The sequence below is a fragment of the Nelumbo lutea genome, chromosome 5 (assembly GCF_056320005.1).
Source record: "Nelumbo lutea isolate HS-2025 chromosome 5, American lotus-T2T, whole genome shotgun sequence".
Lineage (NCBI taxonomy): Eukaryota > Viridiplantae > Streptophyta > Magnoliopsida > Proteales > Nelumbonaceae > Nelumbo > Nelumbo lutea.
Window position 1 is genome coordinate 2,642,901 of NC_142688.1, and position 13,024 is coordinate 2,655,924.

The window sequence follows — 13,024 nt, forward strand, 5'->3', positions numbered from 1 at the left end:
GGTGCTGCACCCTCTTGGCCACATTGCGTTCTGCAGGGAGGGTTCCCTCTATCAAGAAGCTCGCGAGTGGATCGATCCAGCTCGGCTCTGCTTATAAGACGGAAGCGACCTCCTCTGTCCCCCCGAGAATACTAGGCCGAGGTAAGTCCTCTATGTACACAGTTCTCATGTTGTTGTGACTCGTACTGGCTAACCGGGACAGGGCGTTGGCCTCAGTGTTTTCTGACCTCGGGATTTGCCTGATGATGTGTGACCGGAAGTTGAGCAGGGCTTCTTTTACTTTGGCCAAATATGCGATCATGGAGAGATCGCGTGCTTCGTACTCGCCGGTAACTTGGTTCACCACGAGCTGAGAATCGCTGCAGATGACCAAGTGTTTTGCCTTTACCTTTTGCGCTAGGTCCAGCCCGGCGATCAGTGCTTCGTACTATGCCTCGTTGTTGGATGCCGCAAACTCAAAGCGTAATGCGTATTCTAATTTTGTGCCGCTTGGGCCGCACAAGACTATTCCAGCTCCGCTGCCTTGTAGGTTCGAGGAACCATCCACGTGAAGGATCCAGGGCTCCTCATCCCAGTTCGCGCTTGGCCTGACCAGGAGAGATGCCACACTGGCTGCTACTTCACGGGGTTCGGACTCTATGGGCTCAGGAGCTCCGGGTTCGCCCGAACTGGGGACCTCGGGCTCTACCTGTGGGGCTTCGTGGCTGAAAGTGCACTCGGCGATAAAATCTGCCAAAGCTTGGGCCTTGATAGCGGTTCTCGGTTTGTACTGGAGGTCGTACTCGCTGAGTTCGATGGCCCATTTCATCAGTCGACCGGAGACCTTGGGTTTGAGTAAAACTTGTCTAAGAGGTTTGTCAGTTAGGACGATGATGGTGTAAGCCTGGAAGTATGGGTGGAGTTTCCGAGCTGCTATTACTAGGGCGTATGCTAGTTTTTCTATCTCCGGGTACCTTGCCTCTGCTCCCTGCAAAATTTTACTAACATAATAGATGGGTTGTTGGACCCGGTCTATTTCTTTTATCAGTACCGAACTGACCGCCTCGTCGCTCGCCGAGAGGTACAGTTCTAAGACCTCGCCCACCTCGGGCCGGGCTAAGGTTGGCACACTAGCGAGGTAACCTTTTAGTTCGTCGAACGCGAACTGGCAGTCCTGGGTCCACTCGAACCCTTTGCCTTTGACTGCCTTGAAGAAGGGTAGGCAGTGGTCTGCTGACTTAGACAAGAAGCGGCTTAGAGCGGCTATGCGGCCGTTTAGCCTCTGAATCTCTTTTACTTTCCGAGGTGGTTTCATATCTAGAATGGCTTTTATTTTGTCCGGGTTGGCCTCAATACCGCGCCGATTGACAATGTAGCCTAGGAACTTGCCCGAGGTGACATCGAAGACACACTTGTTGGGGTTCAACTTCATGCTAAACTGACGTAGGATTTGGAAAACAGAATCTAAGTCTTGTATTAATTCTTGTGAAAACTGAGTCTTGACGACCATGTCGTCTACATAGCACTCTATCTTCGTACCAATCAGGGGCCGAAATAGCCAATTTACAAGTCTTTGGAAAGTCGCACCGGCATTTTTTAGTCTGAAGGGCATGACTTTGTAGCAATACAGGCTGAACTCGGTTATGAAGCTGGTTTTTTCCTCATCGGATGGGTCCATCCTAACTTGGTTGTAGCCTGAGTAGGCGTCCAGGAAGCTTAGCAACTCGTTTCCTGAGGTCGCGTCCACTAGGCGGTCGATTCTGGGGAGGGGGAAGCAATCTTTCGGGCAAGCTCGGTTCAGGTCGGTATAGTCGACGCACATGCGCCACTTGCCGCTTGCCTTTTTTACCAACACCGGGTTGGCCACCCAGCTCGGGTAATGGACTTCCCTTATGAAGTTTGCTGCGAGGAGCTTCTCGAACTCCTCGTCGACCGCTCTCCAGCGTTCTGGGGCTAAGTTGCGTTTCTTCTGTCTAACGGGTCTGACTACATGGTCAGTATTAAGTTTGTGAGTTATCAGTCCGGGGCTAATGCCGGGCATGTCGGCCGCGGACCAGGCAAAAATATCTAAATTTTCAAGTAAAAAACTCACCAGTTCGGCTCGTAGGGGGTCTTCAATGGAAACTCCGATGCTTAGTGTGCGAGCTGGGTCCGTAGCTGAAGTCGGGATTGCGACAGTTTCCTCCGTGGGCGAAGCTCGTTCCTCACCTTGCTCCGCAGGCCACTCCAGTTCGAGGTCGTCGGTCGCCTTGGTTTTTCCCTTCAGGGTGGCAACGTAGCACTTGCGGGACTCGAGCTGGTCGCCCTGCGCTACCCCTATACCGAAGTCCGTAGGGAACTTCATGGCCAAATAGTAGGTGGAGACCGCCGCCCGTAGGATATGCGTGATCGGTGGCCCTATTATGGCATTGTATGGGGAGGGGGTCGCGACTACCAAGAAATCATGGTTGAGTCTGACCGCACAAGGCCATGTGCCGACTTCCACAGGGATAGTTACTTTTCCGAGGGGCCTGACTTCCTCTCCACTGAAACCCACCAGGGAAGTGTTCGCGGGCTTCAGCTCGCTCCTCTGTAACTGCAGCTGGTCAAATCCTGATTTGAAGAGGATGTCCGCTGAGCTGCCCGAATCTACGAGTACACGCCTGACCTCGAAGTCGCTGATCCTTAGTTTAATGACAAGCACGTCATCATGGGGGTAGTGGATTCCTCGCGCGTCGTCCTCCGTGAAAAAGATTGGTTCTTCAGTCTTTGGTCTCTTTGGGGGGTTTCGTTCTTCGAGGGCTGCTTCGCGAACTGAAGTCCGGGCTGCTGCCGAGGTACACCCCGCTACCACCGAACCTCCCACTATTACATGGATGGTTCCCTTAACTGGCCTCTCTTCCGGAGGCTGCTTCTGCAACGGTTCGCAGGTCTGTTGCTAGACTCGGGGGCATCCTTTTCGTGCTCCCCTTGCCGACCTGCTTTATTGTTATTGTTGTGTTGTACAAAGTTTCTCAAGTATCCGCGACGGATGAGCCCCTCTATCTTGTCCCGGAGGTTATTACACTGTTCGGTGCTATGACCATGGTCTCTATGGAAACTACAATACAAATTCTTATTTCTCTCGTTCGGATTTCCCTTTAGGCGAGGTGGCCACTTAACGTACGGAGTGTCTTTGATCGTCATTAAGATCTCTGTCCGCCTCGTGTTTAACGACGTGTAGTCCATTCGAACTGCTAGGGGGGCCCGGAATGACTGGTTTGGCTTCGGCTCCCAGGTCGGGTTTTTTCTATTCATCGGGTTGGAGAGCTCGCCTTCTCTCTTTCTTTTCTCGTTCCCGCCTTCGGTTCGTTGGTTGATTTCTTCCTCTGTCCTCATGAACTTATCCACGAGTTTGAGGAATTCGGTCACGGTTGCGGGCTGGTTGGCCACCATGTGCCATTTGAATTCTTTGTGCGTCACCCCTCTTTTGGCCGCCGCGAGCTGCACTGCGGGGTCCAACCGCGGTATCTGCAAGCATGCTTCGTTGAATCGCTTGATGTAGCCCCGAATAGATTCTCCTTCTCTTTGGACTACTCCGAAGATGCTTTCCTCCGTTATGGGGCACCGTTGGCTGGTGACGAAGTGTGTGGTGAAGACTTGCATGAACTGGGCCCAACACTTTATCGAGCCGGGGGCCAGGTTCCTGTACCAAGTGCGGGCTACCCCCCTGAGGGTGGTGGTAAAGGCCACGCACATGCACGATTCGATGGCCTTGGCGAGGTGCATTTGCGACTGAAATGCGTCAACGTGGTCGTTGGGGTCAAAGGACCCGTCGTACTTGTCCAGAGGTGGGAGCTTGAAGTCTCTGGGTAAGGGGACCGCCAGGAGTTCCGATGCGAGGGGGGAAGGAACGGAGAGAGCCGGGGCAGCCCCTACCTCGCCTGAGCTCATGTCTTTGCCTCTGAATTCCGACAAGGCACGGGTGGTGGTTCAGTGACTTCGCCGGCGCCTTCGCCGTTGAGCGGGCCTTGTACTGGCGCTGCTGGCCTCCATGTTACCGAGCTCGATGGGCCCGGAATGTTGGTAGTCTGCCGCCAGGGCGCTGAATCGGTTTTCGGTGAGCGGGTGCTCGGGCTTGGAGCGCCGGGGTGCCGACCTCGCGGGCGAGGTTTCCGACCCGCCCGCGGGTTGCGAGGTGGGGATGACATTTTTCTCTCTTCGGCCTGGGGACGAGGCCTGACTGTTGGGGTGGTTCTGGGGCCGGGAGACCTTTGCCTGGTGGGGGCGTCCATCCTGCGGGGAGGCCTTGACCGGCCTCGGAGCGGGGTGGCGAGGTGGAAGTAGTGGTTGGTTCAGTGGTAGTTGGGGGAACTGCTGTTGATAGTGATACTGGGAGATGTTGTGCAGCACTTGGTGTTGGTGAAGCTGGTGCTGCTGGAACTGTTGCATTTGGGCTTGCATTGCCCGCATGCACTGCATCAAGTCCTCAAACTGGTTTTGGCTGGCTGCCAGGGGGACGACAGTCGGTTCAGTGAAGGTTGTCTCAATGGGGGGAGGAAAGGGGATGCTTGTGGTAGGAGGGTTTATGGGTGCCACTGCTTGTGGCGCGTTCAAGCTGGGGAAGGGGGATGGTAAACTGTCCAACGCACACCACGGGGACTTGAAGTTGTTCCCCGGTGGCGTTTGTCTCCGTGCCACATCCGGTGTTGCTGGAGAAGGCCATGAGTGTTGGGTTTTCTTTTTTGGAGAAAAGGGGTTATCGAAGTTTGGAGGGAGGCTTTTTGAAGCGTGATCCCATAGACGGCGCCAATTGATGGAGCGCGATCCGGCCGGTCTTAGTTGTCCGCTGCCTTGCTTTTGAACGGGGTAGCAGGGAACCTGAAACGGAGGAGATGGGGAAGCTCCGGGGGGAACCCGGTGTAGAGGCTCCGAAGCTCAAGTTAGAATCCTTCAAAAGCAAGGTAATACCAGATAGTGCAAAGTTTGCATACCTCTGTTGTCGGGGGGCAGGGGCTCTTATAGTCACTTCGTGCACTCGTCCCGGGGCCCTTATCAGGTCAAGTATGATTATCCTTGTGCTTGTCAATTCGGTCGTCGTCCTTTCTGCTGAGACAGAACCGTCACTGCCTAACCGCCATCTAATCGGAGATGGCAGTGTCAGTGGCGGTGGCAGGTGGCCGTTTAGGGTGCTACCGCCAAACGTCAGATCCCAAGTCAGTCAGGCGCGGCGCCCTTGGGCACGAACTTCCTTAGTGAGGCGGTCTTGAGCTCGGAGGTATCTATTGGGCAGGTCAGTTCGGCGAAGTGTATCCCGAGCTGTTACAAGGTGGGTCAGTTCGGCGAAGTGTATCCCGAGATGTTACAAGGTGGGTCAGTTTGGCGAAGTGTATCCTGAGCTGTTACAAGGTTAGTTTGGCAAGTATAACACGAGCTGTTACAAGGTGGGTCAGTTCGGCGAAGTGTATCCTGAGCTGTTACAAGGTTAGTTTGGCAAGTATAACACGAGCTGTTACAAGGTGGGTCAGTTCGGCGGAGTGTATCTCGAGCTGTTACAAGGTGGGTCAGTTCGGCGAAGTATAACCCGAGCTGTTACAAAGTTTGGTAAGTATAACCCGAGCTGTTACAAGGTCAGTTCGGCGAAGTGTATCCCGAACTGTTACAAGGTGGGTCAGTTCGAGCCCCCGGTAGGGAGTTCAGTCCACTCGTGTCCCCTTGTTCCCGCCTAGGCTTGGCCCCTTTTGCCGAGCTGTTGTTTCTACCACGTGTCACATAATAGAGAGGTCGGGCCAAATCTTCCTTCATCAACTACCAATCCAGTAATGGTAGTGCAAAATGCTCTACAGCATTATTTACAAGATGAATCATCTTGCATTAGATCACAAGTTCATCTCTTCCCTCATCATGCACCATCACTCAACTCACCCACCACCTCCATGTTTATTGATGGCTATTTTACAAGATGAATCTAGTTACATCGCTGCAGTCTAAGACATGCTAGATCTCTCTTTTTGTCTATAAATTTTGTACATATTAATAGACAGCACAATCAAGCTGCTCATCTCTTTGCTTACATATCATGCGGGCAGCTTCTCACTATTTCTACGATCAGTTAATGAAGATCTCTTTCTTTTGCAAAAGAAAAAAAAAAACAAAAAACCTAGAACAATAACTTATCTATTGAAATTTGAAACGTCATCAAAAGTTTGGAAAATGGCAATAATTTACCTGCAACACAGTAGTGAATTTTTTTTATTATTCATTTGTTACATATGATTAAATTACAAATTTGCAAAATTTCACATAGGAGATATTTCTAAATAGGAAAAGGTATGATGCCACGTTTATGATACGGATACCGATCGTATCTTTCCGGTATCATAGTCGAACTTAATACATGAGTTTTCCAGAGATATTTCATGTACGTAGGATTAGACTTAAGATTTAATATATAAATAAAGTGTAACTAGTCAAGCATTGAATTGGCAGCAAAATAGGTTACTGAAGGATGGTTATTTGGACGAGGGATTGATCATCTAGCTCTGGCGGCATTCAATACACTTACACATTTACTGTTGAGGGAGCAATATGTATCATAGATGCTATTCATAGCAAGTAGTTCATACTCCACTCAAACAAGAAAGGGAAATTGTCTAAAATTCACCACAGGCAAACGATGCTTATGCGGAATTTCAGTGCCTTCTCTTGAAAGAATGTCAGCAGGTTTTTATTTTTCAAAACTCACCTTCCGTCAGTGCACCATTAATGCTTCTTAACAAAGGTGTTCCTGTTAACATAAATAACAATTTTTATGAGCAAATTATCATTGAATGGCAAGTTAGAGCAAAAATAGTCTTTTTCAGTTTTTAATTTTTTTTTTTATTTTTTTGCAATTCTAGTGTTTGTTATAATTTCCAATGTTGTTTACAATTTCTGTTTTTTTTTTTTTTACATTTTTCTATTTTCTACAATCTATAAATTTCCTATATTTTTGTTGTTTATTTGCAATTTCTGTGTTTTTCTATAATTTCTTCTACAAGTTTCATTTTTTTATTTTGTTTTTCAATTTCTGTAGTGTCTATAATTTGAAAACGAATTTTTATTTTGTTTTCAATTTCTATAATTTTTTTACATTTTTTTTGTAATTTCTATGTTTTTATGTATTTTATATTTGAAAATATTTTTTTTGAACTTTTTCCCTTTTCATGTCTAAATATTAAAATGGTAATAAATTAACACCCACCAATTTATTTTGTATATATTTTATATTTTTCTATGAAGGTTAAAATGGTAACATATTAACACCCGTTAGTTTATTTAATGTCAAGTTAGTAACATGGTGAGTTTTAGACATTTAGAAAAGTTGTGGTGAGTTTAAGAGAAATGCTGAAAGCTCATGGTGCTTTTAGATAATTTCCCTATTATTTACTTGAACACACATTAAGGGTATGTTTGGTTTGAAGGAAAAAGTAGGGAAACCTTTACAAATCTTATATAGGTTTTTTTTACCTTTTCTTTCCTTTCCTTACCTTTTGCCTCAAACCAAACATAACCTAATGTTATTATAGATAAGATAACATATGTAAACATATTGTTGGAGAAACATGCATTTTAATTTATCCAATTGTCCATTGGCATCCCTTTTTTCCTTTTAATTCATGGTGCTTATGTTTTTGAGTTAAGAAAGCTGAACTTTAAAAAGCATGTCCAGAATTTATTAAGTTTAATTAACAGGTTTCTTCTTATAAGATGTTGCATGGAAGCTACCCCAAACACATACATATAATTCTTTGTACTCAAGCCCCTTTAGGCTTTAGCAGGGAAAGTAGCTAGGGCCGTGCATGGCTGATGAAGAAAGACTCAAAGACACAAATTGTGTGAAAGAAACCCTCAATCTCAACTTACCAAACAAGTAGGCTTGGGGGCCTTACTACACGCAATAGTAATAAATTAAAAGACGGAAGTGGGAAATATCTACAGATTACAGTCTGAGCAGCAGATCATACATATGATCTCTACAAGTAGTAACTATCCTATTTCAGAAGTTGAGTACGTTGGCGTAAGGAATCCAGTTGTCTAGCCAAGGGCTACGTAGTTGGGTCCAGAGTGGGTCCTCTGTCCAATCCAGCAAGGTACTGGGCCTAGGCAGTTGTAGCTCTGGCAGTTTCCTTGCCAATCTGAGGCCTTGTCGAGGCAAGGTAGAAGAAGCATTTTCCTTGCTGTACACTTCTTCTTTGTCATGTTTTTTCTGATTCTCTTCTTCTCCTCCAATCTTGAGAAGTATGTGTTGCATTACGGGTAGTGTTGATGCGGGTGAGAGGTCCTCTTGAGACTCGTGCAATGTGAAATCCTCCTCCATTGCTGCACAAGGAGAAGGAGAAGCCGAGATAGATGGCTTGCTATCTTCTTCCATTGCCGCTCTTTGCTCCAGCACCTTCAACGACGTGGCCTTCCGATAGATTTTGCAAAGCACTATGTCTTCCTGCATTTAGTTAACCAAATTAAACCCCGTTATATTCCAAACAAACCCAACTGTAAAGACTTGAATCTACATTTACGTGAGAGTGAGAGAGGGGAACTGATTTTTTTATAACAACACCGGTTGTTGCTCAGTGATTGGTTAGCGTAGGAAATCCCAAGTCTCTATTTCCAGCAGCGTATGCTACACGGAACTCAGGATGCAATCATCAACCGGTGTCGTTTTACTTTTACCCCGTGAAGAAAAAACTTGGCAATGTTGTATTTGGTGCCATGGTCGCTTCTAGGCCACTCGCTTCTATTTATGACTCTATGCTTTAAGTTGGTTAGAATATATATATATATATATATATATATATATATATTTTACCGCATGATTTCAGTTATTCATATAAATTTGAGTACCATTGCTGTTGGTTGCAGTGCAATTTTATATGCACTAATACAAATGTATGGGAGTGCAAATGAAAAAAAATGCTAATTTTGTTTAATTTATTTTAAAATTTATTTTGTTCTACTTTGGGTCTTATTTTATTTCATTTTATTGCAATAGAAACAAAGTTAGATGAAATTTTAAACAAAACTAAATCAAAACTTGCGCCCCAAATCATTTGCATTACCATAGTTTTGCATCAGCACAAATGAATTTGCACTGCATTGTGTTTGGTTGCTGTGCAATTTTATTCGCACTAGTACAAATGCATGGGAGTGCAAATGAAGAAAATGCAAATTCTAGTTTAATTTTGTTTTGTGTTTTGTTTTATTCTGTTTCATGTCTTAATTGGCTTCATTTGTACTGCAACCAAACAAAAAAAGCTAAAATTTAAAACAAAAGCATGCCATAAATTACACTCAAATCATTTAAACTAACATAGTTTTGCATCGGTGCAAATTTATTTGCACTGCAACCAAACACAATTCGGTTAACTTTGGTTGTTGGGGATCAACAGCCTTTCTTGTTAAAAGAGTTTCTGAATTGGGCACGTTCACGCGCATGCTTTTGTTTTTACTCAAAATAAATCAATGGGCAATTACTAATTTTCCCACTCTCATGGTAACATGCCCAATCCGAAAACTCTCAATAGGAAAAGTTGTCGGCCCCCAACAGCCAAAGTTTTTCCAACACAACCTAAATGTCAAATTTAACCTTGTTCATTTGTAGGTAAATATGCATGGGAAAGTTGGTCAATGGAAAACTTTTTTCGATTGACCAATTTTTCCATATTCTTTTTGCATTCTACAATGGGCCCCACAATAAAATTACCCTTACTTTTTTAGGCAAAACTTACCCATTTCCCAGGTGGATAAGTAACTTTCTCAACTATGAGAAATTGTTACAAAATATTATAAGACTATTTTACCCATTTTAATAATTACTTTTTATGAATAAAAATATCATTTTATTATTTATCTAAGAATCCTAAAAATTAAAAAAACATGGGTAAGTGCATTTACCCAAATAAATTGTATTATTATAAATGAACAAGACCTATTTCTACTATAAATACCAACACCTAATCCAATTCTTATATGATTTAATGTGACAAGATAATTTCTCAAAAAATGCAGATGGGAAAAGTGGGCTAGCAGTTGGATCAAAGCCCAAAGAAGAAAAATGAATGGTAGGTGAGGTTGACTGGTTGAGGACCTGAGCTTGTATATGTCCCTTCTCCACATCCACAAGAATTTGATGATATTGCGGAAATCAGAATGCAGATGCAATGAAACCAGTTTATGTTTATGGAGTCCTACTGTTGTGTGGTGGTATTGCGGTTACCGTTGACAATCGGAAGCAAGCCCCCAAAAAAAAAGAAAAAAAAAAAACAATTTCTGGTTTCTGAAAAACAAAACACGGAGTCGTCGCGAGTTGGTGCGAATTGTGAGTGATTGATTTACCTTAGGTAGGGTGGAGGCTTCAGGCATGCGGTACTCGTTCATGACCCAATCGGTCTTGGACCCACGTGGCGCTCTTCCCATGTAAAAGACGAGAGTCTTCTTGAGCCCAATGATCCTCTTGGGGTTCGACAGACTGCGTATGGGACGGTCGGAACCGGTGGCCTTCCAAAATCCGTGCTCCGTGGTGCGGTTGGGCCTTCCCCCATTTCCATGCTTTCTGTCTCTGGGCACAAAGAAGTACCACTCCCTTTCTCCAATCTTAGCTAATCCTGTTTGTAGCAGAGAGCAGTAATTGTACTAGTATTTATTATATAATATCCAAATTAAACAAACACAGTACATGCGTGATGTGTTGGAAAATTAAATATCCCCTCCCCACAGAAGAACAGAAATTAATACGAGTGTAATACCTGGCAAATCCCAAGGATCGTAATGGTATATGTTGAGGAAACCGATAATGTCGAAATGGAGATTTTTCCCAAAAACCATCTTTCTGAGATAAAAATCGAGAAGCTCTTCTTCTGTGGGATGGAATCGGAACCCTGGGAGCTGGTAATCGGGTGGTGTTGTTGTTGGTTGATGATTATCCATGAGGATTGAGGAAGAAGGAGCCTAGGGCATCAACACAAGACGACCGGAGGACTATTTCAGCTAAATTATGTTAATGGGCTGGGCTCTCTTCTCTTCTAAATTCTAATCATAAATATTTCTTTACTCTTTGAATGGATGTTAAAAGGTTAACGCTGCCACTCATCAACTCACCAGCCTCAGGCGGGGTGCTTGGTTATATATATATATATAAAAGTAGTCAACGCGAGACAAGACTGAAAGAAGGAAAGTTGCTTGGAAATTTTTAGCTGAAACTTGAAAGTCCAGTCACACAAAAAGTAGGCCCCACACGCTTCCATAATCCATCCGATCCAACCCTGGACTAGACTCATAAATTAAGCAGACTCGTCTTCCAGTCTTTTTTTTTTTCTTCTTTCTTTTATTCTTCAAGGTTTTTTACGATGAAATTTTCCCTTCCACAGAATTTGATTCCTTTTATTTATTTTGGTAAAACCCCATCATCACCCACCTTTGAATTTGAGAATTTGAGTGCTAATTCTACAAAGATAAGAGATTTGGCTATAGTTTAGTTTCTAAGGGAGATATAGGGTAGATGGATGATCCGTGCGAACTGTATTCATAAATGTTATAGCCCAACTAATACTTTCCCCTCTCAATTGTGCCCCAGAATGATCGATGCAAATGTGCTTTTGTATGAGAGAGATAGAGATAGGGGCTAAGGGTTAGTGCACCCATATATTTGTTTGAACTTTGAACGAGTCCATTCCCTAAATAAACATTTTAGTTTAAGCAATTTACAGCTAATTGATGCACTTAATATAACTTTCTATCCATCTGCATTGCTATCATTTTTAATTTTTTATATAATATATACTGAGTAGTGAATACGTCAGTTGTCTTCTCAAATCTTAGTTAATGCACTTAATTCAATAGAATGTTTATATAATAACTTGTTAATTAATTAAGAAGAAGATAATTTATTTATGTCGTCCGAAAATTAATTGGACAAGTGTTGGTTTGGACCATCAAATCCTTAATCCTTAGACGTTCAATTGGTGGTAATTGGCTGCAGGTGAAGGTGATTCTGCAAATCAAACCAAAGTTCCATCCATATGGTTGCAGTCGATCATTTGACATATTCAACACAACAGGAGAGGAGGGTGGATGGTATTCAACATTTCTCCAGATTCAAGGCTAGTCCAAGTCTAGAAAAGTGCATATATAAAGTTGTGGTCATTTTCTATATTAAGTTATGGTGTTCAGAGGTTGTAACCTGGAACATAAAAATAAGTAATAAATTCAAAAAACAGAACCGCGTTCTTCTCAAATCTCAATAGAGATTTTGACTTGGAGTCAACTCCAACGACCAAGACCTGAAAGTCTTGAGACTTGAGAGGTATGGATGACCGGTAGAGCTACCTTTTGATTTTAATTCATTCATTGCCCAATACATCTACTACTTCTATCCCCCACCCTCTACTCTACTTCAGTTTCTATCACATGTACTCCTAGTGAGTGTGAGTAGTAAAAAAACCATAAAAAATCACATCTCTACATCTCTTTCCTCAAGTCCTGATCGATGTTCCCAAGTTGTTTTCTTTACACAAAATAACAAAGAAGCACGTCGACCTTTGTTGGAATAATCTCGACTCGAGTGACTGACTTAATTTACAATGGATTTTGAATTTGGTTGGTTGAGGGACTACGTGTTTCTTACGCCTAAAGTAACATTACAGTTTAACATTCACAACGACCCAGCTTGCTACAACTACATTCTACTGTGTGGCACCAATCCATCGATCGGTCGAGGCCGGAAAACTCCATAAAAAGTCCTTCCACTGAATCCTACTTCACATGAATATGTGAAGGAAATTAAATTAAATTCAACAGATTAATACAATTCACTTTACTAAATTCAAATAGATTTTTAATTTTTCTGCTTCGTATTCGGGAATTTCCCGTCCCGTCCCCATTCCCCAACAAGGAGGAGATGCCCCGCCACTGAGAGACGGGGCGAAAGCAAGAGAAAGGATGCTTCGCTTATTTTTGTATGCACTATTATGAAGTATTTGCTTTAGGTATCAGCCAGGATCAGAACGAGTATCTCTGCTTTAACAGGATTTACCCTATAATCCATTTTATT

General features: G+C 43.8%; 1 protein-coding gene across 1 annotated transcript; it reads right to left on the reverse strand.

Annotated features, from left to right (window-relative positions):
• Window positions 1-7,797: 7,797 nt before the first annotated feature.
• LOC148849819 (NAC domain-containing protein 6-like) lies at window positions 7,798-11,111 on the reverse strand. The gene is made up of 3 exons (XM_088943214.1): window positions 10,722-11,111; window positions 10,312-10,580; window positions 7,798-8,419 (listed from the first exon to the last, which is right to left on the reverse strand). The coding sequence occupies exons 1-3, from the start codon at window positions 10,900-10,902 to the stop codon at window positions 7,976-7,978; spliced, it is 894 nt and encodes a 297-aa protein (XP_088799340.1). The 5' UTR covers window positions 10,903-11,111; the 3' UTR covers window positions 7,798-7,975.
• Window positions 11,112-13,024: the final 1,913 nt, after the last annotated feature.

Coding starts and splice junctions, on each gene's coding strand:
- LOC148849819 (XM_088943214.1), bottom strand. CDS start 10,902: ATGGATAATCATCAACCAACAACAACACCACCCGATTACCAGCTCCCA. Junction 10,581..10,721: donor CGATCCTTGGGATTTGCCAG/GTATTACACTCG, acceptor TGCTACAAACAG/GATTAGCTAAGATTGGAGAA. Junction 8,420..10,311: donor AAGCCTCCACCCTACCTAAG/GTAAATCAATCA, acceptor AACTAAATGCAG/GAAGACATAGTGCTTTGCAA.